The 26,791-nt window shown below is 48.4% G+C and overlaps 3 protein-coding genes across 16 annotated transcripts in view; 2 read left to right on the top strand and 1 right to left on the bottom strand.

Annotated features, from left to right (window-relative positions):
- FAM118B (family with sequence similarity 118 member B) overlaps positions 1-8,973 on the top strand; it is a 49,768-nt gene extending 40,795 nt beyond the window's left edge. For 6 of the 10 annotated variants that reach the window (XM_080815620.1, XM_080815621.1, XM_080815624.1 and 3 more), the window contains 4 exons: positions 455-583; positions 2,520-2,805; positions 8,123-8,179; positions 8,431-8,973. In XM_080815620.1, coding sequence (XP_080671746.1) covers positions 455-583; positions 2,520-2,805; positions 8,123-8,179; positions 8,431-8,444 — 486 coding nt within the window. In that variant the 3' untranslated portion in view covers positions 8,445-8,973. Of the gene's footprint in view, positions 1-454; positions 584-2,519; positions 2,806-8,119; positions 8,180-8,430 lie in introns of all 10 variants that reach the window. The other 4 variants (XM_080815616.1, XM_080815617.1, XM_080815618.1 and 1 more) reach the window with 1 other exon arrangement.
- A 240-nt stretch (positions 8,974-9,213) lies between these two features.
- SRPRA (SRP receptor subunit alpha) lies at positions 9,214-15,247 on the bottom strand. The gene is made up of 14 exons (XM_080815615.1): positions 14,946-15,247; positions 14,257-14,340; positions 13,828-13,991; positions 13,486-13,646; positions 13,062-13,221; positions 12,777-12,930; positions 12,464-12,555; positions 12,242-12,360; positions 12,021-12,107; positions 11,533-11,705; positions 11,218-11,431; positions 10,647-10,810; positions 10,460-10,558; positions 9,214-10,301 (listed from the first exon to the last, which is right to left on the bottom strand). The coding sequence occupies exons 1-14, from the start codon at positions 15,060-15,062 to the stop codon at positions 10,173-10,175; spliced, it is 1,917 nt and encodes a 638-aa protein (XP_080671741.1). The 5' UTR covers positions 15,063-15,247; the 3' UTR covers positions 9,214-10,172.
- Positions 15,248-15,370: 123 nt separating this feature from the next.
- FOXRED1 (FAD dependent oxidoreductase domain containing 1) lies at positions 15,371-24,652 on the top strand. Of its 5 annotated transcripts, none has more exons than XM_080815610.1 (11): positions 15,371-15,669; positions 17,470-17,690; positions 19,732-19,842; positions 20,109-20,227; positions 21,320-21,414; positions 21,683-21,784; positions 22,137-22,213; positions 22,379-22,539; positions 22,671-22,800; positions 23,643-23,747; positions 23,938-24,652. In XM_080815610.1, exons 1-11 carry the CDS (start codon positions 15,462-15,464, stop codon positions 24,190-24,192), a joined length of 1,584 nt encoding a protein of 527 aa, XP_080671736.1. In that variant the 5' UTR covers positions 15,371-15,461; the 3' UTR covers positions 24,193-24,652. The 5 variants fall into 5 exon arrangements, with proteins under 5 accessions (XP_080671736.1, XP_080671738.1, XP_080671740.1 ...); XM_080815612.1 differs by having other exon boundaries at positions 23,618-23,747; XM_080815614.1 differs by having other exon boundaries at positions 15,388-15,546; positions 21,324-21,414.
- Positions 24,653-26,791: the final 2,139 nt, after the last annotated feature.

Raw genomic sequence — 26,791 nt, 5'->3', positions numbered from 1 at the left:
GCCAACATTTTTCTAGCTGCTGCTTGCATCCTGTTTGCTAAGGCCCTGTTGGTTAAAGCAAGCCAGTGGCCAAGCGTGGAGTAAGTGTGAAAAGGGACTGCACAGGGCCTGGATATAGGACGCATGATACCTTGGGGATCTTTACTGAAACAGTCTTCCCAAACTGTCGTGTGTATCACCAGTGGTACGAGCCCTAGAATTTCTGCAAATGATGACACTTAACTTTAGTTTTTGATGGTTACTTTCAAAGCAAAATCACCGGGCATGCTTCCATCAGCCCTAACAGCCATGCCTGGAATGGAAACTGAAGCCACACTAAGTCTTACATGCTTGCCCTACAGTATCATGAAGTATGCCAGCAGCCTAGTCCGTCAAAGCAGCCTCGTGCCCATGGGGACCTTTAAGCAAATGCTCAGTCCTGCCAACTTGGTTGAGCTCTATTTGTGTTATACAGGTTCTAGAGTGGGCTCAGGAGAAGCGGAAGCTGAGCGTCTTACACATCCACGGGGTCTACACTAATCCTAGTGGCATTGTCCTCCATCCAGCTGGGTACCAGAATGTGCTCAGGAACACTGAAGTTATGGTGAGTGACGCTGCTCTTGCTGGTCGCAGGAAAGCCTTCCTGGGAAACCTCTGAATACACGCTCGATCTTCACGGGATAACATTTTCCCCATGAGTTAAAACTGGAAGGTGAAGCTTTCTTTTTGTGCTTCTTAGCTTGTGGTTGTGCATGTGCTAGTTTAGGAAATGCAGAATGTCTCTTCAGGTGTCCGGCCGGAGGTTTTTACCTTGTTCTTTTTTTTTTTTTTTAAGATTTTATTTATTTATTTGACAGAGAGAAATCACAAGTAGAAAGAGAGGCAGGCAGAGAGAGAGAGGAGGAAGCAAGCTCCCTGCTGAGCAGAGAACCCGATGTGGGACTCGATCCCAGGACCCTGAGATCATGACCTGAGCCAAAGGCAGAGACTTAACCCACTGAGCCACCCAGGCGCCCAAAGATTTTATTCATTTATTTATTTGACAGAGATCACAAGTAGGCGGTGAGGCAGGCAGAGAGAGAGAGAGGAGGAAGCAGGCTCCCTGCTGAGCAGAGAGCCTAATGCAGGACTCGATCCTAGGACCCTGAGATCATGACCTGAGCCAAAGACAGAGGCTTTAACCCACTGAGCCACCCAGGCGCCCCCTTTACTTTGTTCCTGATTGACAGCCAGCAGATGGCATTCTGTCACCAGCATCCTCCCTGCCTACAAAGATGACATTATTATCCTTCCTCCCCATTTGGTTTATTACAATATGAAACCACCTCTGTGCCAGTAATAATATATGCACTTTTTTACGGACCAGTCACTCTAGAACATACATTCTGAAGAGGCTGTGTGTGAATGGTGATAGGCTTATATTGAATTATCACACTTATTGCTCAGTGCAAAGAAATTCTAAGTAGGGTGATAAAACTTTGTGAAAAAGCTTGTGGGTTTTTTGAGATATAAGTCTTAGACTTGTTCACACATAACCTGTAAAGCACTCTCTGGCCAGGGTTATGTGGGGAAAATTCACTGGCCCCCAACTCTGAGAACAGTGTATATTGGCTTTTTTCAGGAGTAGGTCACTTAAAATGATAATGTCTTTTTATATGACGTAGCAAAAGAAAAACCAGGGAAATGTAATACTTTCTAAAGCATAAGGGACTTTTTTTCACCTATACTTTCCCTGACATGTGTTTTTATTGCATCCATCTTTGACATTGAGTGATCCCTAGAGCAGAATCATCTCTGATGTTTGTATATTATACATATGCATATATATACACAAATACATATTAATGTTCTTGGTAAGTGTCTTTTTTTTTTTTTAAGCAAATCTGGTAATGGAATTATCTTCTCTGGTGATCCCATGGTTCAGTTTATAAAGCAAAAAAAGGAAAATAATGATCTAGAAAATGGAAAGAGGGGGGCACCTGGGTGGCTCAGTGGGTTAAGCCTCTCTGCCTATGGCTCAGGTCATGATCTCAGGGTTTGGGGATCGAGCCCTGCATCGGGCTCTCTGCTCAGCAGGGAGCCTGCTTCCCTCCCACCCCGACCTGCTTCTCTGCCTACTTGTGAGCTATGTCTATCAAATAAATAAATAAAATCTAAAAAAAGAGAAAAAATGGGAAGAGTAAGATATATTGAAAACTTCTCAGTGCCTTATGGCCTCTGGACATACAGATCTGATAGATAAGCTGTATAGCAAGTAGCCCACTGCCTACTCAGTGAAAGCCTGAATAGAGAGCAGTTGAATGTCCGGTAAAGATAAAATTTTAGACCAGTCATCAAGTTATAGGAATAAACAATAAGATCAGACTCCTTTGTGGGATGAATATACCCTCTTTATATTCATCCCACAAAGGAGTCTGATCTTGCAATTTGGTTAATTGGCCATCACAGTCTGTTAAACGTTGTAGTTGACCTTTTTGTTTCGGACACGTCTTACATTTGTCTTCACAATGTCATTAACGTGTTGTTTCTTTTCCCGCAAGAGAGAGATTCAGAAACTCTATGAAAACAAGTCGTTCCTTTTCCTGGGCTGTGGCTGGACTGTGGATGACACCACTTTCCAAGCCCTTTTTCTGGAAGCTGTGAAGCATAAATCTGACTTAGAACATTTCATGCTTGTTCGGAGAGGAGATGTGGATGAGTTCAAGAAGCTTCGAGAAAACATGCTGGACAAAGGAATTAAGGTCATCTCCTATGGAAATGAATATGCTGATCTCCCAGAATATTTCAAGCGACTGACATGTGAGATATCCACAAGGGGTCGATCAGGTAAGATGAATTTTGAGACTGAGAGCAATAGCTCTTTGACCTTTTATGTATCTGTGATGAGTAAAATCATTAACAACGTAAGAAATATAATCTCACCTGTATTAGGAAAGGAGATCATGGTCAGTCTTCAAGTTAGACTAAAATGCCATTGGATAGTAAGAAAGTGGACAAAGGCATATTCCAGCTGTTTATTATAGAAGTAGGAAGAATGAAAAAATACTCAACCTCACTAGTTCTCAGTGAAATGCAATTAAAATACAGATTTCAGAACTGAAAAGAATGACAGATTACTGAGTTTTGGCTAAAGCTGTGAGGAAAGAAATATATTCACGTCGTGTTGGCGGGAAGGTAAAGTTAGTACAGCTCTTCTGAAGGGGAAGTTTGGAATATGTTCAAAATTTAAAAACCTTTGATCCAGAAATCCCGCTTGATACAAATTTATCTTAGAAATTTCTCCTAAGGAGATAATTGGACAATTGCACAATTACACTACACAGTTGCATAGAGATAAAGGTATGGAAATATAATCATTTTTTTATAATGGCAAAAAAAGTTGGAAGCAACCTAAAATACTCCAGTTAATAGACTTTATTAAATACATCAGCATTTATGTAATTGATGGAACACAGTGAAGCCATAAGAGGGAAAATTTTGTTGCCTGAAAAAACATTAGAGACATAATATGTGAGTAAAGAACACCAGGTTGTAAAACGCCACCACGGTCCATCCCATTCCTACAGAATTGTAGATGTATTCTGTTTTTGTTTCTGTATGCATGGGGAGATATCTGGAATGATGTTTACTGAATTAACTGTGGTTATCTTTCTGTGAGAGGATGTAAGTTTTGTTTTTCTTAGTATTTTGTTTCTGTGCTAGCGTTTCTGGCAGTAATTATGCATTATCTTTACAAACAGAACAAATTTTTTTTAAAAATCCTTTTTGAACACTATTATGGTATTTAAGATAGAGTCTAGGGGTACCACTCATTTGTCATTTTACCTCCAGGTTCTAACAAAGCCAAATGGATATAGAGGTTCAGTTTATTAATGGCCCCAGGCAAGTTCCCAGTAACCCAAAAAAAGGCAAAACTTTTTGGTATCTGCTAAATTGAAGAATGCTTTTTAAAACTTTGCTGTTGTATGTAGTATATATTCTTGAAAAGTTCTGTGTTGATATGTAGTTGCATTGTCGATCCGAATGCATCTTAGGGGACCTAATAAAGTATAGTAATTTAATATAGAGAGAACTTTTCCTAAACCTAGTATTATTCCTTGATTTCTTTTCTGAATCAGATTTTTTAAGTGGACTTATACTGTAATGAGAAATTCCAAAGCCCTTATTATCAGTGGCTATCCATCAGAATGGAACCAGATTTGTAAAAGGCATCACCACAAATGAACACTAAAAACTGTGTCAACCCTTCCTCCAGAAGACTTCAGAAAACCCCTTTTTTACTGTTTTTAATTCCAGTTAGTTAACATACAGTGTTCAATTAGTTTCAGATGTACAATATAGCAATTCAGCACTTCCATCCATCACCCAGTGCTCATCACATATGCCCTCCTTAATCCCCATCACCTGTTTCACACATCCCCTCACCCACCTCCCCTCTGGTAACCAGCAGTTGGTTCTCTATAGTTAAGATCTGTTTCTTGATTTGTCTCTTTTCCCCCTTTGCCCATTTGTTTTGTTTCTTAAATTACACATGAGTGAGATCGTATGGTGTTTGTCTTTCTCTGACTTATCTTGCTTAGCATTTTACTCTCTAGCTCCATCCACATCATTGCAAACGGCAAGATTTCATTCTTTTTAATGGGCTGCTTCCATATCTTGGCTGTTGTAAATAATGCTGTTCTAAGCATAGGAGTGCATGTGTCCCTTTGAATCAGTGTTCTTGTATTCTTTGAGTAAATACCCAGTAGTCTGATTGCTGGATCATAAGGTAGTTCTGTTTTTAACTTTTTGAGGAACCTCCATACTGTTCTCCAGAGTGGCTGCACCAATTTGCATTCCCAGCAACAGTGCATGAGGGTATCTTTTTCTCCACATCCTCACTAACAACTGTTGTTTCTTATGTTGTTGATTTTACCCATTCTGACAGGTGTGAGGTGATATTGTAGTTGTGATTTGCATTTCCCTGATGACAAGTGATGAAAACATCTTTTTGTGTATCTGTTGGTCATCCGTACGTATGTCTTTGGAGAAATATCTGTTCATGTCTTCTGCCCATTTTTTGATTGGACTCTTTGTTTTTTGGGTATTGAGTTTGATAAGTTCTTTATGTATTTTGGATACTAACCCTTTATCGGGTATGTCATTTGCAGATATCTTCTCCCATTCAGTAGGTTGCCTTTCAGTTTTGGTGATTGTTTCTTTTATTGTGCAGAGCCTTTTTTTTTTTTTAAAGATTTTATTTATTTGACAGCACAAACAGGAGGAGCATCAGGTGGAGGGAGAAGAAGAGGGAGATGCTGGCAGAGGGAGAAGCAGACACCCCACTGAGCGGGGAGTGCAGTAAGGGGTTTGATCCCAGAACCCTTGGATCATGACCTGAGCCGAAGGCAGCTGCTTAACCAACTGAACCACCGAGGCGTCCCATGCAGAAGCCTTTTATTTTGATGTAGTCCCAGTGTCTTATTTTTGCTTTTGTTTTCCTTGTCTCAGGAGAGCTATCTAGAAAAAAGTTGTTATAGCTGATGTCAAAAAGGTTACTGCCTATGTTCTTCTCTAGTATTTTTATGGTTTTTAGAAAACACTTTCAAAAGACAAACCTTTGGATTTGTCTCTTCTGTGAAAATAATTTGCTCTTTTTAGGGATGCGTTTTCTGCTGGCCTGCAGTGTTTCAGATTCTTCTGCTGCTGGCCCACACTTAGGACTTTGAGTAGGCTTTTCCATTGTGCATATTCTATTGTCATTAAACAAGAGGTACCTACTAAGCTCTACATATTTCTTTTGATCTGCATTCTGAGATCTTCTGCCCAGGAAAGATGCTAAAATTAAAAACAATAATAAACCACCCCTGGACAGCTGTTCTTGTTAAACGAAATCTTCTCTCGACAAAAATTATCAGAAGTATTACAGAGGGGCACCTAAGTGTGTCTGCCTGTGGCTCAGGTCATGACCCTAGGGTCCTGGGGTGGAGCCCGCATCAGGCTTCCTGCTGAGTGGGGAGCCTGCTGCTCCCTCATCTCCCTCTGCCTGCCACTCCCCCTGCTCGTTCTCACGCTCTCGCTCTCTCTCTCAAATAGAATCTTTAAAAAAAAAAATATTACAGAATGTCACAGATTCTTTTATTAGCTGCCTGGTCTTCCTCCCAGGGTGGTTTTTCCCAGAGTCCTCTATCTTTCAATTGGATATTCTGAACTTTTTTTTTTTTTTTTTAAAGATTTTATTTATTTATTTGACAGACAGAGATCACAAGTAGGCAGAGAGGCAGGCAGAGAGAGAGGAGGAAGCAGGCTCCCTGCTGAGCAGAGAGCCCGATGCGGGGCTCGATCCCAGGACCCTGAGATCATGACCTGAGCCGAAGGCAGAGGCTTTAACCCACTGAGCCACCCAGGCGCCCTATTCTGAACTTTTTTAAAAATGAAGGATTTTCAGTATGGCCAGGGGGCTTTAGTAGAGTGGTCAGCTGAGTTTGTGATTCGGAATCTAGCAGAGCAGTTTTAGGTTAAAAACCTAAGTTTTCGGTTAAAAACATTTAGAAACAAGTCAAGCTTATCCTCCATCCTTGATTATGATTTGAGTCTCTGTGGGTACATACTAGTAAGCGGTAAGAGGTCTTTTGCTGTTGTTTAACACTGAGCATTTGCTAGGCTCCTAACATACTTGCTCTGTACTTGCTTTTGCATAGTGAAAATTGCTTGGATTCAAAAGATTCTGTAGGTTCTAGTATATTTATTTCAGAAAAATCAAGTAATGGGAAAAGGAAAAAATTTTATAATTCGTTATTGTAATATAAGCAGTTATTTTGGTATATTTCCAATTAACAGTTTTTCCTGTGCATTTTTTCATAATTGTGAACCAAAGTATACATGGTCATGTTACTGTTTTTATTCAGTGATCCAGTCTCCTATATTTTTCTGCACGGCTGGTTTGATAACCACTAGTGTTAATGACTGTGTTATAATCCAATGTGGATGACGGGGTGCCTGGGTGGCTCAGTGGGTTAAAGCCTCTGCCTTTGGCTCAGGTCATAATCCCAGGGTCCTGGGATCAAGCCCTGCATCGGGCTCTCTGCTCAGCAGGGAGCCTGCTTCCTCCTCTCTCTCTGCCTGCCTCTCTGCCTACTTGTGATCTCTGTCAAATAAATAAATAAAATCTTTTTAAAAAAAGAGAGAGAGTATTATAGCACTATCACTTAAAAAAAAAAAATCCAATGTGGATGTTAGCTTACCAGTTTTTCCCCCTGTTAGGCAATTTCTAATTTTTTTCTAGTTTATTCTGTTGTTAAGTACTGTTGGCAATGAATTACATCTTCATCCCTACAGTTTTTCCTTTTGCCAGTAATTTCATTCAGATGGGTTCTCAGTATAATTTCTAGGTCAGAGGGCATGAATATTTTAGTGGTTGATAGCTATTGCTACAGTTCTTTCCGAGAAGGGGAATACCAATACCAATTTGTATGAGTACTGTGCTGTCTTTTATTCATTTATACTCTAATTGCTCATATTTCTGATGACTGTTTTCTTCCACGTGTTTAGTTTTAAACTTTCTCCTATGCTATTCTCTATCCCAGGGCTGTCCAATAGAATTTTCTGCAGTGATAGAAATATTATCTTCCCTGTCCAGTACCATAACCAAATGCCCATGTGGCTGTTGGGCATTGAAATGTGGTTCGTGTGGCTGAGGAACAAAGTTTTTAATGTAAAACTATTTAGCCACATGTGGCTAACGACACCATATTGGGCAGCACAGATTGAACTGATTTTGTGTTGTGAGAGCATCTGCTACTTTTCACTCTTCTCCTTGGTTGAATTTGCTCACTTGCATGCTGCTCCCCGTCTCCATCCCTAGATTTTTACCTAAATTTGGCCTTCTAAATGAGTTTAGGGACAACAGACACACTTTTGCCCATTTAATGCTTTATTTGCACTGTTGGTGCACTCGCAGACCTTACTGCTTCCCTCTTACCTGAAGACTAACCCAGTTCATTCTCCCCACCTCCTTATCCTGTCTGTGATGTCATTACTAAATAATGCCATCCTTCTTCGACCATGTTATTTCATTACCCTTTGGTTGGTTGGTTTTCTTTGTATTAAGAGTTTTGACTTCCCGGTCTAATATCCTGATACTGATGTGCATTTTGTTCAGCAGGGATGGTGAGAGAAGGTCAGCTAAATGGCTCCTCAGCGGCACACAGTGAAATAAGAGGTATCCTATTTCCTATTGTTTGTCAGTTTCGTTGGCAGAAAATGTTTTTCTAGGATTTGTTTAGTAGCTTGGAGAACAAGGACTCCTACCTCTTAAGACTTCTTTATTTTCCTGTTGAGTCTATCACAAGATTCCTAGTATCTGTGATGTTTTGTCTCCTGAAGGGTTAAGTCTGACTTAGTATCTGCAGCTTTGGACATATACTGTGTTTTGTGAGACTTCATTTTATTCTCTTCTCTTTCTCTCCACAGACTGTAGAACATGAGAGGGGGCTGGAGAGATCATCTGCATTAGACCAAGGTGTCAGGCCCAACTGTGGAGAGTATTTAACAAGTAAACTTATAAGAACCCAGCACAGCTCCGTGGAAGTACCAAAACCCAGAGGTTGAAGGTTGGGGGTAGAGTTGGGGGTTGGGGGGTGTTCCAGCTCAGTCCTTCATGCCCACTGGTTCTTGATCTTCTGCGGCCTCTTCCAGTTCACGAATCCCCAAGTGACAACGGGGCCCAGTGCAGCCTCCCCCACCCCTGCGCTGGACATGCCTGTGTCCACACAGCAGATCAGTGCGACACCTCCACTGACTGTGGCTCCAGCCCTGCATGAAGGACTTGGGAGCTAGACGCCGTGGGGTCGCCGTGGCCCTTGTTGCAGTTTTGTACTCTATACCTGGTTTTTCAATTAAGCTTAATGGCTTTTTTAAAACATGACTTGAAGCTCTAGTTTTCTAGACCTTTTACAGTGTACAGTATTTTACATAACTGAGCTGTATTAAAAGCTTGTTCATTTACTTCCCAGGGCCCTGGCTCTACTTTTAGAGTCCCTTTAGAAAACCTGCAGAGGCACTAAATGAGCCTACTTTTTGTAACTTAATTTAAGAGTTGTGTTCTTTCACATTGAAGTGGGTGATCATATTCTCGGGACAACCATTCATTATCAATTCCTGCTCTGTTTCCCTTCTTACCTTAAGGCCTAGAAGCACAGTGTGATGTGGGATCTTAGTTTTGAATCCTGTATAAAATAACTCCAAGACATAAAAGGCAATTTACTTACGAAATTTATTTTCTTATATAAATTATGTATTTCTCTGGGCAGACAGCCTTCACCTTATTGCACTAATAGCACATCTGTAATACCAAGCTACAGGACAAGTCTTAACAAGAGGTTTGTATTCTTCAACGTAGCACTTGTCTACCAGGCACTGTAGAGAGGATGAGGAGGAAAAGCCAGGATCCGCTCAGGTGAAGAGTGGGGTGGGGAAGAGGGGCAACTTGTATACCCTTCTGACAGTTGGTTCTCTCCCAGGAAGGGGAACATGCAAAGCTTACATCTGGATTCTGGGAGCAGGGAAGAGTTGGAAAGCTGCGAAGCCCAAGGCAACACTGCAGCTCAGCTCCCTTTATTTCTGAGGGAAGCAGGAACTCCTTTCGTTCATTCTGTAACAAATCACTCTGGCCTAGCTGATGCCTCGAGGAAACAGTGGGGATGGGGTCATCATCAGAATTAGCAGCAATTAAGAACAGGCCATACACTGCCACAGTGTGGTGGGTATCATCCTGGCCCCAGGGACCCGAAAGCTATGTATCCAAGGGAGAACCCAGAGCTGGCCCCAGAAGTCTCTCGACTGCTCCTTGTGCTCGGACATCCCTATGACTGTGTCAATTAGCAAAGCTCCGGTGTTGGGTCTTCCAACCGTTGCTCAAAGCTGTAATGAGACTGAGTGTGTAGGCAGAGTGAAGGGAATGCCTGAGTAGGTGGGGAGGGCTGTCAGGGAAGGGAGCGATGGGCAGTGGACTGTAACATGATTAGGCCCTCCCTGCAGGTGGAGGCTGGGCTGCCAGGGAGTGGGGCAGGGGAGCTGCCAGCCCCTAGGGCTCCCATCACTCTGCCTCTGTACTACACTGAAGAGAAGTCGCTCACAGACTCTAAAGCACATTCTTGTTACAGGAAGAGGGGCTTTGGGGGGAAGCAGTGATTTGGTTTTGGGCAAGAGACATATTAAGCCTTCATGAGGGCAGCCACCACAGCCTTGGCGTTGAGACTGCGTAGGTCACAGTAGGTCTGGCCAGTGCCCACAAAGACGATGGGTTTGCTTGTGATGTAGGTCATAGAAATAGCAGCTCCCACCTGAAGTGGAGAAAGGGGACACACAATCACCTCAAGGCCACTTCTTCCTATCCCTTCTGTAACAGGAAGCTTTGGAGGCAACAACATATCCTTAGAGCATCAGCTCCCCGTGAAGGACACCCCTCCCCATCTCACTGTCCCGTACCATCCATATTTACCTTGTCATCAATGGTATCAAATTTGGTAAGGACAATGCCATCAATGAGCCGAGGTGTTTGAGCCATAGAATGGTCAGCCAAAGCTCTGTTGAACTTGACCTTGTAAGGGAGAAACAAGGCGTAAGTATAAGAAGCACCCAGCAGGCCAAAGCTGAGGCTGGGAGGAGGACTAGGCCCTAGCCCTCACCAGCTGGTCCACAGCCTCATTGCCTACTAAGGCCTCCCCCACAAACAGCACCAAGTCGGGCGTGTTGACAGTAATGAGCTTAGCCAGGGCGGTCATCAGAGGGGCGTTGTCCTGCATGCGGCCAGCTGTGTCCACCAGCACCACATCAAAGCCTTGGTTACGTGCTAGAGAGAAAAAAAGTGGTCAACTCAAAACTTCTAGGCTGTCCTGCTCATCCTACCTTTCTCTCAAGAAGTGGTAACCTGGCTATATTAAAAGCCTAGGTGTTTGCTTTCTTGGGCTCCAGATCTGGTCATAAGGTAGTGTGAGCAAACACCTATTCTGTGCTTGGCCATCAGAAACATTCAAGGAAATATATGGCAACAGGATAAAGGAAAGCAAACAGAGGCTTCCTTGGGTCGAAGAGATTAGTTTTGCCCACAGTTAGCTACTCCATATGGCAAGTTCACCACCCTGACTTGCTGCTGAGCAGTAAGTTGGTAGGAGGGGATCCCAGACCCTCTGCAGATCACAAGGGAAGCACAGGAGGAAAGGGGCCCACAGCAGCCCCCCACCCTCCTGTGTACCATACCAAAGGCAATCGCTTCCATGGCAATGCCCGCAGCGTCCTTGCCGTAGCCCTTTTCAAACAACTGCACCATAGTGCGGCCACCGTGCTTCTCCGGGGGGTGCAGGGCACTCAGGCGCCGGGTGTGTGTGCGCAGCTGCTCCACAGCCCCAGCACGAAATGTGTCACAGGCAGCAATGAGGACACTGAAGCCATTCTCTAACAGCCAGAAGGAAATCTGGGCAAAAGCAGCGAAGAAATCAGTGCCCTAGAACCAGAGTCACTAAGACCTGGAGTGTGAAGAAAGGATGTCTGAGACGGGTGGGGAGCTGTACTGACCTTGGCAAGATTAGTAGACTTCCCAACTCCATTAACGCCACAGAAGGTGACAACATAAGGGCGCTGATGACGCTGTGCATCCATAATATCCCGGAGCATGTCTACGCGACGCTGTGGCTGCAGAATCTGCACCAAGGACTCTTGGAGGGCTTGCTTTACCGTGGATGTCACCGCTAGAAGGGGGTGGTGGGTCTGTGAAACCCAAGGAATGCACTCCCGGGAACCCCCTGCACCCCAGGAAACTGAGATCTGGAGAACCCAAGGCTCTTGTCCCAGAAATCCACACCACATGTGACAGCGTTCCAAGCACTGTACGAGTGTTAACTCCTTTAGTTCTCAGAACTCTTCAGGTCTAAGTTACGCAACAGACATTTAGCGGGGAAGGAGTTTGCCACAAGCCACACACCTAGTATGAATGGAGATCAACGCACTGAACTAGCTGGTACACACAATGCCTTGAGCGCTTTCTGGTTTAGAGAGATACTTACTGCTGAATGTCCCCATCACCTTCCCTTCCAACTTATTGGCCACAGATTCACAGAGCTGGACTGCAATGTCTGCTGCCACATTCTTAGCTAGAGAGACAGGGACAGGTGTGTGAGTGCCAAGTCAACAGTAAACAACCCTATGGTACAGATGAGAACTCGGGGTGGTTCCCCTCTCCACCACCCATCCCATAACCGTGAGTCCCCCAGTTCTCAGAACTCACCAATGAGATGATCACGCATCTTATCCAGCACAGACTCCATGTCTTCACGACTCAAGCTCTTGGACCCCACAAGGCCCTTCAGCATCCCAAACATGCCACCCAGAGTTCCCTTGGTAGCACTGTAGGCAACAGATTATAGATACATATGACGCCAGCTGGCAGGAGTCAAGCCTCATCCGTCCTGGAGCCACCCGCACCACCCACCCCCTGAAATTCCCCTACCTGGGTTTGGTGGTGTTTTGAGCGGCCACTTCATCATCTGAGCTGCTGCAGTCCAGATCCTGAAGCTGCCCCCCAGGCCCAGTCCCTCGAATCTGGAGGGTAGAGGGAAAGGAACAAGATGGGATCAGGAACACTGAGGGCTGAGGGAAAAGAAGCCCGGGATTTACCGTCCCCATTCCTCCATCTCTGATTTGGAAAACTCCAGATGTGACCCATCCCTTCATTCATAGAAACCAGAGGTTCTGCCCTCCTAGTCTCTAGCTTCTCCCTAACTTCTTATTAATGGTAACCCACACTGGCCCCTGCCTCTTACCAAGCTGATGTCCTCAGGTGGGGCATCCTCAGGGGCTCCGTTGGTGGTGGGAGTGCTATAATCCAGGATTTCCTTGTTAGCACAGCCACCCAGTGCCCACACCCGGGGTGCTTTTTTGCCCTTCTCCTTTGGAGCATCGGATTTCATAGACTTGCTGTAAAGGGTTACGCACAAAGGATTACGGTGAAGTAGGAGAGGAATCATCCACCCAAGAGCCAGAGACGAGCTCCCTTGCCCCCAACATAGCTAGATGACAGTATTTATGATGAAATTTAGAATGCTGACCTGGACTTCTCCAGACCTCTCCCATGCTTCTGAATGAACTCCTCTCGCTTCCTGCGTATTAGCTCCTCTTTGGAAAGTTCTACCCCATTCTCAGGCCCCACTGCGAGACCTGACTTTTCAGCAGGAACTGCTTTGCTGGTAGCCAAAGGGCCATCAGAACCTGTTAGGAGAAAACTCACTGGAGAAAAACGACCAAATTCCAACAATGGGAAATAGTCTTCCAAACCCCAATTACTATTATCCAAATTATTAAGAGGAAACTAGGAGCAAACATCTTGGGGATGACAAGGACTGGGGATGACAGTGTGATGGGCACTGAGCAAGGGAGACAAGCAATGACAAGGGGAAAGACAGGGAACAACTTCAGTCCTTACTGCCATGTTAACTTTTCATGCCCCTGTATGTCCAAGGAGCTCAAACTCACTCTCCTTCTTGGCCCCCTTTTTTTTGCTGTTCTTTGCTTTTTCCTTGGGCTTTTCACCCCGTGTCTCAATCATGGACCTCACAGGTTTCTTGGCCTTTTCAGAATCTTCAAATTTCTTCATGGTAGTGGGAGCACGGATCTTACTGCTCTCCTCTGCTTCACTAGAGAGAAGAGAATGATCAAAGTCCAGAAGAAGGACTCTCACACCAAGAGGTCAATTAGAACTGGGCAGCAAATTCAAGAGTGTGTTTTAATACTATTTATTACCCTTGAACCACCCTCAGGAAAGAAGGGAGCTCATCGGGTCATGGAAATTAATTCTGCAGAGGGGTGGTCTCTCACCGAAGGAGCCGCAGGAAGTCATTTTGGAAATCAAAAGTGCCATTCAATAGACTTAAAGCACTTCGCTGCTGGATCTCTGTACGGTATTTGTCCCGAAACAGCCGGTGCACATCATCTATCAATTTGTCTACGTACGTCAGTGTTAGGATCTTCTGAAAACCAACCTGTTCAGGGAGAGAAAGAGAGCCAACAGATCTGCTTACAAGCCAACTCAACGCAGGCCTCCTGAGACTGGCTCAGTGGTCTGGCAGGTTTCCCTGACTTGAGGGGCAGCCAAGCTCTCTGACTGGGCTCAGGAACGTCTTCTCTTTCCCTCTCCACCCTGTCTTCTCAGTTACTTCATCATATACGCTGGGTGCAATTAATTAATTAATTAATCAGGATTATGCTGAAAGTGTAAATACTGTCCCTCTTAAATACCCGACTTACCACAAACACCAGCTCAAACTGGTTGTCCAGTTTATACTTCAGTGTGAGTGCCTCATGGGTGAAGGAGTTGTTACCTCCCCTTTCCTGGGGGAAAAAAGGGGAGGGTGTATGTGTCAAGTTCCGACTACCCAGAAAACCCAGACTTGGACCCTAGAAGGATTACCTTTGGGAAAAAAATAGACACTTCCCCCAAAGTCAGACCTGTTCCCAGGACAAGAGGCTGTTGGGACCTTGCTCTCTAGCATCCCATCAGGCAGAGAAGGAAGTACCAAGTTTGGGGGAAGAGGAAAAGAGGTTAGTGGAAGGCAAGAAGGAACTAAATGATACAATCAGATTTACTAGCAGCTGTACACTATTTACAGTTTTTAATTTTTCCATTATCACACCCAGCCTTCGAAACAGAAAATCAAGCTGCTGGGGGGTGGGGGGTTAAATGGAGGGAACTATGGGAAATCTCAAGAAGCGCCGGAATTCGGCTAGAGTCCCAGAAACGGAGGGGGAGGGGGGCGTCGCAAAGTTGCGGGATGGTCCGATGGGGGCGGAAGAAAGAAGCGGAGTACTGGCAACGAGTGAGTGGCCAGTCCGGGATAGCCGGAGAGAGGTGGGAGGGAGGTGTGAGATCAGTTGAAGGGGCTATGGACCGGGTCAGTGGGCCGAGCCCAGAGTTCTGATCCCGCGGGGAGCGATACCTGCAGCAGCACAGAACGAATCAACGCATTAACGGGCCCGGTGCATGAGTCGCTCACTCCCTGGAAGCACCAGAGCACAAGCCCGCCCTTGGAGAAAATGGTGAAGAAGTCGAGCATGGCGGCAGCGGGAGAGGAGCCGGGGCCGGCACCGGGAACTCAGGCCGCGATCGCCGCCGCTTCCTGCTGCGCCAAGCGCGGGACACGTCACACCAGCGGCCCCGGAAACCGGTTCAGCCGCACTTCCGCTCAGAGGCGTCGCGTTCTCTCTCCGCCTCCGCCCGAGGGCGCGCAGCACTGTCGTAGACGCCGTACTCGCCAATGGCGGGTGGGGGCGGGCCTGGGCGGGGTTCTCGGAGATGGCAGCCTATAGTGCTTAGGGGCGGGGTCCGAAAGGGCCGCTGGCCAATGGGCGCGCTCGTCTGAACGGCCTACGGCGCGGGGCAGTGACCGCGGGGTAGGCTTGGCGAAGGGAGGAGGTGCGGTCCGAGTCTCAAAGGTGCCGCGCGTAGAGTGGCCATGCTGCGAAGGTCGATGAAGTTAGCCTTGGGCCGGGACGTCTTGGGCCGGGGGCTAGGCACACACAGAAGAGGCTCCACTCTGGGTAAAGTTGAGGGCAGCGGAGGGTATCGTGGTTCTTGGGTGGCCCCAGTCTCCAGCTTTGTGACCTTCAAAACTCGGGACCCGGGCCACGATGTGAAGACAGTCGGTCGGCTGGGAGAAGGGGGTAAGCTTGCTAGCCGGATCTTTTAAAGCCTGAGCAGATATATGGATCCCAGGGATTCCCTTCTCAGATGACAAATGCCTGATCGTTCTAAGCCTCAAATTACCACCAGAATAGCAGAGAGCCGGGCTGACTGGTTGCACAGATAAATGTGCAGCTAGCCTGCAGATGCTGTGCTTAGTATGTGGCTGTTACGGAGGAAAGACGGGAAAGAGAATAGAGATATGTCCTGTGCAGGTGGCTGGAGTGTAGCTGGTAAGGGAAGACTTCCACAGACCGGTTCGAGACCGGATAGAACCTAACTCGGACAAATGCTCTGCACTGGTAGTGGGAACAGAGATCAGCCTTGAAGGATACTGTTTACTGATTCAAGGACGGTGTGTGTTCCAAGTTCTGGAGAACTGAGCAAAAATTAGGAGAAGAGAAGTGTTGGTTTGGTGCAAGGAATTAGCAAAAGCCATGTAGATGGAGCGTTTGTGTAGCAATAGGAAATGTAGTGTGGACAAGGAAGGTAAGCCCAGATCAAGGAGATACTTGAACATTGCCGAGCAGAGTTTAGATTTTGTTTTGGAGTCTGTGAAAAGACGTAGAGATTTGTGAGTTACAAATCTTGTGAAGGACAAAAGGATTCATGTATTCAGGGCACTTACACGATGTGCCAGGTTCAGTGCTAGGCTGGAGATTCATTGCTGAAGAAGGCAGGCATGGTACAATATGAAGCAGTCACAAATAAACTCAAAATTGCGAACGTCTTGCATGAGGTAATGTGACAGCGTGACCGGAGATTTTGATAGTGTATGGGGTCAGGAAAGTCTTTCCTGAGAAAATAACTAAACTGAAAAGGAAAGGAAGCAAGGTGTTAACGGCAAAGAAGTGGACAGAGTTTCAAAACAGAAGAACCCCTGTGTAGGTTCCCTGTGATGGGAAGAAATAAAGCACCACCAAGGTGTGGAAGGGGCTGGAGTGGGAGAGTAGGGAGAGAATAAGGTAAACAGGAGTCAGACTGTTCAGTGTCTCATAGGCTGTGTTGAAGATTTTGGACTTTCATTCTTGGAGTAATGAAAAGCCACTGGAAGGTTTTAAGCAAGACAGTATGTGATTAAATTAGTGCTTGGGAAATATTCTAGCTATTATGCAGAAGAGTTGAGTAGGCAAGAGGGGAATTAGTGGGAACAATTTGGAGGCATTTCATGAGTCTAGGTGAGAGCTTATGGTAGTTTGGTCTAGGGTGGTGGTAGCAGAGGTGGGAAAAGAGAAGGGGACAGATTGGGGAGATATTTAGGAGGCAAAGCCATCAAGATCTGGCAATAGATAGGACATGAATGTAGCTTTGCTAGTGGTGATGGATGTCCAGGATAAGATGCCACTCAGAGTATCATGCTTCAGAGGGCACTGCAGCTTGGGGTGTGTCAGGACCTATTGGTCCAGGAGCCTGGAACATCCAAGAGGAGAGGACAGTGCAGTTGAACACAGGAGCCTGGGCCTCAGGGGAAAGAGCAGTGTGCACAGGCACTGGACATGCGTAAGTCACCTGGCCTAGGGAGAGAGGACAGAGTGTGCATTTTAAGAAGTTGAATCTCGCATTGCTGGGCATGATGCATGAGAAGGCAGAGAGCCGAATGCATAAGACCATATAGTGAACCTACAGATACTGCTGGGTGTGAGCTGACCTGATGAGAAGGCATGGCCGTGGGGACAGCCAGCTCAGTGACCTCTTAGCCACCTTTTCCTGCACCAAGCCTCCAACCCCTTACCACCGGGAAAGAGAATGAATGGCCTTCTCACCATAACTGCGTCCCACAGACTGGAATGGAAAGATGTCCGAAATTAAGAAGAAGATCCAGTCAGTCCTTCCCGGAGGAGCCTGGACTCAACTCCATGACACCAGCTACCTGCCCCCCGAACACTCGGATGTGGTGATTGTGGGGGGTGGGGTGATGGGCCTGTCCGTGGCCTACTGGCTGAAGAGATTGGAGAAGCCACGAGGTGCCATTCGGGTGCTGGTGGTGGAACGGGACCACACGGTGAGGTCTGGGGGAGGGCGGCAGCATGAGTGGGGCACGGACTTGTGTTTTATTAAGGGACGAGGGGGGCTGAGGGGAGGAGAGACTTCAGTCTTCGGAGGTCCAAAGTCCTAAGGGACTGTACTTTGGTTCTTGTTGAGAAATCATCCCAGGTGCTTCCTCCCTCAAATTAGAGACTTTGGCAGTAAGGTTTTTGCTTTTAAAAGCAAATTTTACATGGATGGAACTACAGGGTATTATGCTGAGTGAAATAAGTCAATCAGAGAAAGACAGTTATCATATGATCTCTCTGATATGAGGAATTTGAGAGGCAGGGTGGAGGGTTGTTGCGGGATTAGGGAAGGAAAAAATGAAACAAGTTGGAATCAAGAGGGAGACACACCATAAGAGAATTTTAATCTCACAAAACAAACTGAAGGTTTGTTGTGGGGGGGGGGTGTTGGGTTATGGACATTGGGGAGGGTATGTACTATGGTGAGTGCTGTGAATTATGTAAGCCTGATTATTCACAGACCTGTAACCCTGGGGCAAATAATACATTATATGTTAATAAAAATTATAAAAATAAAAATAAAATTCAGGTTCCAATTCATTAAAAAAAAGAAAGAAAAAAATTTTACAATGGGGGATCTTCTAGGTGCCCATAGGTCTGACAAAGGGAGACTGTATTCCAGCTGTAACGAATACAAACAGCCATCTCATCGCCCCCATCTAGGTTCTATTACTTTTTTCTTTTTTTTTTTTTTTTTTTTTTTTTCAGATTTTATTTATTTATTTATTTATTTGACAGAGAGAGAGAGAGCGCGCGCTCACAAGTAGGCAGAGAGGCAGGCAGAAAGAGGGGGAAGCAGGCTCCACGCCGAGCAGAGAGCCTGATGCGGGGCTCGATTCCCAGACCCTGAGATCATACCCTGAGCCAAAGGCAGAGGCTTAACCCACTGAGCCACCCAGACACCCCAAGGTTCTATTCCTTCTGAGGTTTTGCACAATTGTTCTGTTTTATTTTCTAAGATTTTATTCATTTATTTGAGAGAGAGAGAGAGACAGCACAAGTGGGGGGAGGGGCGGTAGGAGAGGGAGAAGGGAGAAACAGACTCCTGACAGAGCAGGGAGCCCAATGTGGGGTCGATCCCAGGACCCTGGGTCATGACCTGAGCTGAAGGCAGTTGCTTAACCAGCTGAGCCACCCAGGCGCCCCTTGTTATTCCTATTTTAGCCACAGTCAGTTAACCACAAATCTTGCTGGTTCAGTCATATCCTTCTATTTTCCAATAGGCAGATGAAATGCTAATCTCCTGCCCTTGGACTTCCAGGCCATTCCCATTTTGTGCCATGGTGCCCAGCCCTTTTACGTGACCAACTCTATCTGCTCTGCACATCTGCTAAGAAGGACTTTATTTGTTTTTTATTTATTTTTACTTTTAATATTTTATTAACATATGTATTATTAGCCCCAGGGGTACAAGTCTGTGAATCGCCAGGTTTACACATTTCACAGCACTCACCAGAGCACATACCCTCCCCAATGTCCATAACCCAACCACCCTCTCCCTACCCCCCACCCCCAGGCAAGCCTCAGTTTGTTTTGTGAGATTAAGAGTCTCTTATGGTTTGTCTCCCTCCCGATTCCATCTTGTTTCATTTTTTCCTGCTAAGACGGACTTTAATAACTATCGTCCTCTTCGGGTGCTGGTTGCCTTGCATACGGGTGTATCTACCTCAGCTTCTCTGAGATTATAAGCTTACAATAGAATCTTTATTGAGCACCTGGGGGGCTCAGTCGGTTGAGCATCTGCCTTCGGCTCAGGTCATGATCTCGGGGTCCTGGGATCAAGCCCCGAGTTGGGCTCCCTGCTCAGCAGGGAGTCTGCTACTCCCTCTTGCTCTCCCTCTCTCCAATAAATAAATAAAATCTTTTTTAAAAAAAAGATTATAAACTTGCCAATAGGACTCCCCTCGACTTGAAGGTGCTTCTGTTGCAGGATTCTGCCCACGTGTGACAGGATACTGGCCTCCCTCAGCTACTTTGCTCTTTCCACAGTATTCCCAGGCCTCCACTGTGCTGTCTGTGGGCGGGATTCGGCAGCAGTTCTCGGTGCCTGAGAACATCCAGCTCTCCCTCTTTTCAATTGAATTTCTGCGGAACATCAATGTACGTGCAAAGACATCTAGGGGTTGGGGTGGTGACCAGTCCTTTAGCCCAGAGAGAGGAGCCGCCCAGCTGGCCAGGGGAATCAAGGAGCAGAAGCAGTTCGGGCAAGTAGGAGTTGGAATCTCTAGTTCTGTCCCCAGTGGCGGTACCCAGAGGAGAAGGGCTTCTCTAAGTCTTGGGAGCTGTTGGTGAGGAAGCCAGGAGAGCCCTCCCTCCTTTCTTTAAATCAGCTCCTTCTAAAGAGTTTTTTTCTTCTTTGCATATAGGAGTACCTAGCTGTGGTTGACGACCCTCCCCTGGACATCCAGTTCAACCCCTCAGGTTATCTGTTGCTGGCTTCGGAAAAGGGGGCCCCAGTCCTGGAGAGCAACGTGCGGGTGCAGAGGTGGGTGCCTGGCCTGATCACCGGCTGCTCCTCAGCTGCGTACCCAGCACAGCTCCGACACCAAGTCAGGATACGGGCCGGGCAAGTTGTCAAGACAGGTCCCAACCATGTGGAAGCTCAGTCTGTCGGGTAACACACTCGACACCTCCAGTACCCTGGGCTGTCACACAGATGTGGATGGCACGCTGCTGCGGTGGTTCCTAAATTTGCCACATCCTAAGAACCACCTGGAACATCCCACATCTGATAAGCCAAAACCTCTAGGAAAGGGCCCAGGAACCTGCACACTTTTCCCAGAAGGGCCAGATCATCAACGTGTTAGGCTTTTGGGGCCCTATGGTCTCTGTGGCTGTCACTCAACTCTGCAGTTGAAACAAAAACAGCCGTAGGCAAAACATAGACAAAAATTAGAACAAACGAGTGTGGCTCACATACAGAAATGCAGGCAGCCGGCCGGTTTGGGTGGCCCCTCGCCTGAGTGAGTCTCCTGGTCGGTCAAGAGTGTGAATGTTTAACAAGTAGACTTGCAGGTCTCCAGAGGGACATGAGGTAATGTCCCAGATGCAGCATTTACTCATGTAGCCACCCCAAACATCCCCATTTTACATGTGGGTAAACTGAGGCCAGTCAGTGGTGGCACTGGGATTCGAACTAGGCAGCCTGGTTGCGAGTGTGTTCTTTTAGGATCTGTGATGCTCTCTTTGGGGGACAGTGTCCCATAGGAGATCATTGTGCAGGTGGACCGGACTATACTAGAAAGTGGACAGGAAGGCCATTCCAGGCAGAAGGGGAGGGAACCAAGGGACCTGCTCTGTTGTGAAAGGCCACGGAATAGTTAGGGGATGGCAGGGGGTTTAGTGTGGCCAAGAGATAACAGGGTGTAGGAAGGGAAAGCAGGGTCAGGTGCCAAAGAGCCATGACTAGGAGGCTTGGTCTTGACACACTCAGCAAGGAGGAAAACTTGAGGGGTTTGGGGCAAAGAAGTGACCCAAATGAGGCAGGATCCCTACTTGCGGAGTTGGGGCCCCGGCTTCTCCCACTCTGCACACCGCCCCTCTCAAACACGTGCACACAGCCTCGCATTTCTCTCAGGCAGGAAGGAGCCAAGGTCTGCCTGATGTCTCCTGAGCAGCTGCGGAACAAATTTCCCTGGATAAACCCAGAGGGTGTGGCATTGGCGTCCTATGGTGAGGCCTGCTTGCGGAGGGGCTCGGGTCAAGGGGCGCCTCAGGTCGGGAGTCTCAGCTACATCGAGAAGCAGTGCTTCCCCCCTGGCCAGCAGTCTCCCCGCCAGGCCATGCTAGCTCTCTGTCCTTCCACAGGATTTGCCTCTGGTGCCCTTGGGCAACATGACTTTCCCTGGCTTAGGAGCCCTAAAGAGGAGTCAGGGGCGTGGGCAATCCAGTGGGAGAGAAGGGTCCGAATCCTGTCTCCTGAGGCCTCTTGCTCTCACAGGGATGGAGCATGAAGGTTGGTTTGACCCCTGGTCTCTGCTCCAGGGGCTTCGGCGAAAGGTCCAGTCCATGGGGGTCCTCTTCTGCCAGGGAGAGGTGACACGTGAGTCTGAGATCCCATGCATCTTCCCTCGGTCAGCCAGGGCGGAGGCGTGGACAGGGTCTTATCTTCACTCACGGGCTAAGGAAGAGTTGGGGGGAAGGGGGGGTTCTTCCTGAGGGCTGGTCCTGGCTATCCTGACTCCAGGTCCTAACTCAGCTTCTCTGCTTGACTTACGATGCGCTTGAAGGTCTCAGCACACTCCTGTCCTGTGCGCTGCCAAGTTCATCCTGGTTATCCCATCTCTGGGGGAAAAAGCCCCGGCCTGCCAGCTTGCTTTCCTCCTGAAGCCCATGGAATCCCAATCTCATCTTCTTCAGGCTTCAGGAGTTCTTTTTTCTTCTTTTTCCTGCAGGTTTTGTCTCTTCGTCTAGCCACGCAGAGACCCCAAGTGGGGAAGAGGTGACTTTGAAAAGGGTCCATGAAGTTCACGTAAGTTCCCAGCCTGTGCATCTCCCTTACCAAAGTGGGGGGATGAGAAAGTAACAACTGTGGTCTGGATCATCTTCTGCCCACTTCTAGTCTGGGTAAACTAAGGCCCATGGTGCCCAGTGTGTGGGTCAGGCCCTCCCTCCCCTCCGGCTCTGCTGCCTGCAGGTGAAGATAGACCGCAGCCTGGAGTACCAGCCCGTGGAGTGTGCCATCGTGATCAACGCGGCAGGGGCCTGGTCCGGCCAGATCGCGGAGCTGGCTGGTATCGGGAAGGGGCCACCTGGCACCCTGAAGGGCACCAAGCTACCTGTGGAGCCGCGGAAAAGGTGACGCCCCTTGGGGCAGCTGAGGAGGTTGGTGAGAGAGGCTCAGAAACAGTGTTTAAGAGTTTGTTAAATGCAGTAGGAAGGAGGGGGGCTGCTCTTCCCACCATCTCCTAACCCACTGGTCATGGCAGGTATGTGTACTTATGGAACTGTCCCCAGGGGCCGGGCCTGGAGACTCCGTTCGTCATAGATGCCAGCGGAGCCTATTTCCGCCGGGAAGGATTAGGCAACAACTATCTGGGTGGCTGTAGCCCCACTGAGGTAAGCTAAGCAGGGTTGGGGTACTGGGTGGGAGATGTAGGCCGACTGCCATTAAAGAGTCAGGCTTTGGGGCACGTGGGTGGCTCAGTCAGTTAAGCCTCTGCCTTCAGCTCCCGTCGTGATCCCGGGGTCATGAGATCGAGCCCCACACTGGGCTAGGGAGCCTGCTTCTCCCTCTCCCCGTGCTTGTTCTCTCTGTCTCTCAAATAAATAATAAATAAAATCTTTTTAAAAAAAGAAGGGGTGGGACGCCTGGGTGGCTCAGTTGGTTGAGCGCCTGCCTTTGGCTCGGGTCATGGTCCCGGGGTCTTGGGATCGAGTCCTGCGTCGGGCTCCTTGCTCAGCGGGGAGCCTGCTTCTCCCTCTGCCTCTGTCTGCCTGTGCTCACTCTCTCTGACAAATAAATAAATAAAATCTTTAAAAAAAAAAAAAAAAAAGAAGGGGCGCCTGGATGGCTCAGTCATTGAGTGTCTGCCTTCAGCTCAGGTCACGATCCCAGGGTCCTGGGATCAAGCCCTACATCAGACTCCCTGCTCAGTGGGGAGCCTGCTTCTCCCTCTCCCACTCCCCCTGCTTGTGTTCCCTCTCTCGCTGTCTCTCTGTCAGATGAATAAATAAAATCTTTTAAAGAGAGAGAGAAAAGAAAAGAAAGAGAGAGTGTGAGTGAGTGAGTCAGGCTCTTTGGAGGACCCATCGCTGTTACTAATGCTGCAGCCCCTCTGAGTTTGAACTGGGATCTCTCCTCCCTGTCCCCCACCTACTGAGGGGATTGAGTAAAGGGAGGTCGGTGAGGTCTGGGTACACCCTTGTGTCCCAGGCCATGTCCCCACCTCTTGCTGCAGGAGGAGGAACCGGACCCAGAGAACCTGGAAGTGGACCACGAGTTCTTCCAGGACAAAGTGTGGCCCCCTTTGGCCCAGAGGGTCCCAGCCTTTGAGTCTCTGAAGGTAACTAGGAGGCAGATGAGCCTGTAGCACCACAGTCCCCTTGGAAAGCCTGTCTGCTGCCACACGCCCTCCACCTCACAACTGCTAAGGACTGATGGTCTGGGGATCCATCCCACTGAGCCCTGAGCAGGAGTGAGGGCGGTGTGTGTTGGCACCTTCCTGGGAACCCCCGTGTCCTGTCCGCCTGCAGGTTCGGAGTGCCTGGGCTGGCTATTACGACTACAACACCTTCGACCAGAACGGCGTGGTGGGTCCCCACCCTCTCGTCGTCAACATGTACTTTGCCACGGGCTTCAGCGGCCATGGGCTCCAGCAGGCCCCTGCTGTGGGGCGAGCTGTGGCAGAGCTGGTGCTCCACGGCAACTTCCAGACGATCAACCTGAGCCCCTTCCTCTTCAACCGCTTCCACTTGGGAGAGAAGGTCCACGAGCACAACATCATCTGAGCCCGTAAGCTCTTCGCTGGCCCAGCTCCCCTGTGCGTCACCCTTGGCTCACGTTCACATCCACCTCGCTGTGACTTCCTCCCCAGCCCCAAGCCAGGCTCTCCTCCACCCTCCTCTCCCCACACCCTGCTCATCCTGTCCCACGGGGCTGGGCAGGCAGGCAGGCACACTGGAGGCTCTGGGAGGCATGTGCCTGAGGCCCAGGCCAACAGAAAATGATGGGATGAGACCCAGGACTGATCTCTGGCCCGGGCCAAGGCCACCCAACGAGGTAGTGCGGCTGGACAGAGCACCTGCGCGTGGGCCCCTGCACTGGCTTCTTCCTGACACTGACCCGGAAAAATGGCCTCTGCCCCTCTGGGCATGCACGAACCCAGGCAGGGAGCAGCGCAGGGCAGCCTGGCCCAGGCTTAGTGATTGTTTACCCTATTCATCAATCAATAAATGCGATTCCTCTTTCCGCCTGGGCTTCTGTTCCTTCTTTCACCTCCCAGCACTTGCTTGCCTTTGATAACCAGACTGGGAGAAGCCCTGCCTTCTCCCAGGAACATTCTTTTTTTTTTTTTTTTTTAAGATTTTATTTATTTATTTGACAGAGATCACAAGTAGACAGAGAGGCAGGCAGAGAGAAAGGGAAGCAGTCTCCCCACTGAGCAAAGAGCCCAATGTGGGTCTCGATCCCAGGACACTGGGATCATGATCCGAGCTGAAGGCTGAGGCTTTAACCCACTGAGCCACCCAGGCGCCCCTCCCAGGAACATTCTTAAGTCCCGTGTTAGGCACCTTATTTGCAAAGGAATGCCTCCTCTTGCTGAGTCCCTGCAAGGGTTCGGGTGTAGAGGGGAGGGAAGGCTTCTGGTGTTCACTGTGTATTCAGCTCCAGTTCTGGGCCTGGCCCAGGGCTACATGTTAGGGACATACCAGCAGGCACATACCTGTAGGTCCTCACTGGAGTGTTCTTCCCTCTGCCCTGCCCCTCAGCCCATATCCGATGTAGTGTCGTCCCCGTAGTGCCGGGAATAAGCCCAGGTCGCAGAACCCCATCTCACCCGGTGTTTCTCCATGAAGCTTCCCAGGGAAGTTGACCTCTGAGCCGAACCTATAAGACGAGCAGTTTAACGAAGTGAATGCACAGAGGGGAAGCCCGGGGAGTGAGAGCGAGGACAGGGCTAATTCCAGCCTTCAGGAAAACCATAGATAAATGCCCAGGACCAAGGGTTAGTAAGATTCAAGGGGCAAGAAGTGATTTGTCCAGGCAAGATCATGGAGGGAGGGAAGGACATTAGAGTAAAAAGCGGGGCTGGGCCAGGAGCCAAAGAGCCATGCTGTGGAGCTTGGAGTGGATTCTGTGGGCTTTCAATAGAGAAGCGACGTGCTCCAATGTTCCTTTTAGAAAAGTCACCCAGACTGCCTTGTGTAGAATAGGCTATGATGTCAGAGCCGGGGGGGGCAGATGGGAGGCTGTTGCTCCAGTCCCCAGGGCAGAGACAATGGGACCTGCACTGTCCTGGCAAGAAGCATGTGTATCCCAGAAGGGACAGCAGTCACGGGAAATGGGGTCAAGTAAGACTCATGGTTTTTGGTTTGGGCAGCTAGATGTATGTCTTACCTTTCACGGAGGTGAGGAATATCTGGGAGGAGCAGGGTGAGGGACAAAATGAGTGGTACAGTCTGGGACATGTCGAGTTGAGGGTACGCCCAGGACATCGGGCAGAGCTGTCTATCTGGGAGTTGAATGTACTGTTGGGCATCCAGGATGACCTAGGCTGTAGAGAGATGGACACAACGGAAGAGAATGGCATCCCTCCCCATAAGGGGAGAAGAGTAGGGGACCCAGGGGGGAAGCAGGGGGACCCCACTCATTTTTAGAGATGAACCAAAGGAAAGGAAGCTGAAGAGATGCCCAGAGAAACAGGAGAAGAGCCAGGAGCGTGAGGTGTCACAGGAACTGGGGAGCGGTCCACGATATCCATGCACACCGCGGGCTGGATCGGTACCAGGTAGGTCGGTACCAGGGAGAGCGGTCCTGGGAAGAAATGTGCCTCAGTGGGCTCTGTGGGGACAGTTGTTCGGAAGGGAGAAGTGAATGGGAGTAGAGACAGCTAGTAAAATGTTCATTTCCCCCTCAACAGCAGCCTTTGGGGAGAAGAAGGAAACGAAATATGGGCCTGACTAATGATCACTGTGTGAGGGAGGGCAGGCAGGGGAGAGGGTCTGCAGGTGAGGTAACAGGAGAAGCCCCTGGGGTGGGGGTGGGGAAGAGCCAGGACTGCTGAGGTAAGCAAAAGAGGAAGAACCATCGTGCTGAAAGACAGGAAGGAACTTGCCAAGGGCATGGGCTCAGGACAACTCAGGCCAAGGCCAACACCCCATCACGGTGGTTATCAGCCAGCGTCGTCAGGTGCCCAGTGTTCACTCAGCTTGCCCTCAGTAGCTACCCCCTCTGTGGGTCAGGAGGAAAATGGCCTTCAAGATGACAAACGCAGTACTCAATTAAGAATGCATTCATGAGGTCTCCGTGCTTCCACAGGGCTTTCTTCAAACTCATAGGAGAGCACTTAATCCTGCCATCTGTCTTCCCTCTCAGTCCAAGCCTCCT

This window comes from Martes martes, assembly GCF_963455335.1.
Source record: "Martes martes genome assembly, chromosome: 10".
NCBI lineage: Eukaryota > Metazoa > Chordata > Mammalia > Carnivora > Mustelidae > Martes > Martes martes.
Note: the sequence above shows the minus strand (reverse complement) of the source record. Positions and strands in the feature narration are given on the sequence as shown.

What these genes read in the sequence shown, in the direction of transcription:
- SRPRA (XM_080815615.1), bottom strand. Translation starts at nt 15,062, where the DNA reads ATGCTCGACTTCTTCACCATTTTCTCCAAGGGCGGGCTTGTGCTCTGG. An exon ending in TTCGTTCTGTGCTGCTGCAG is followed by an intron (nt 14,341 to 14,945) that starts GTATCGCTCCCC and finishes TTTTTCCCCCAG; the next exon opens with GAAAGGGGAGGTAACAACTC. An exon ending in ATGAGGCTGTGGACCAGCTG is followed by an intron (nt 10,559 to 10,646) that starts GTGAGGGCTAGG and finishes CTCCCTTACAAG; the next exon opens with GTCAAGTTCAACAGAGCTTT.
- FOXRED1 (XM_080815610.1), top strand. Translation starts at nt 15,462, where the DNA reads ATGCTGCGAAGGTCGATGAAGTTAGCCTTGGGCCGGGACGTCTTGGGC. An exon ending in AGCAACGTGCGGGTGCAGAG is followed by an intron (nt 20,228 to 21,319) that starts GTGGGTGCCTGG and finishes CATTTCTCTCAG; the next exon opens with GCAGGAAGGAGCCAAGGTCT. An exon ending in CTGCCAGGGAGAGGTGACAC is followed by an intron (nt 21,785 to 22,136) that starts GTGAGTCTGAGA and finishes TTTTTCCTGCAG; the next exon opens with GTTTTGTCTCTTCGTCTAGC.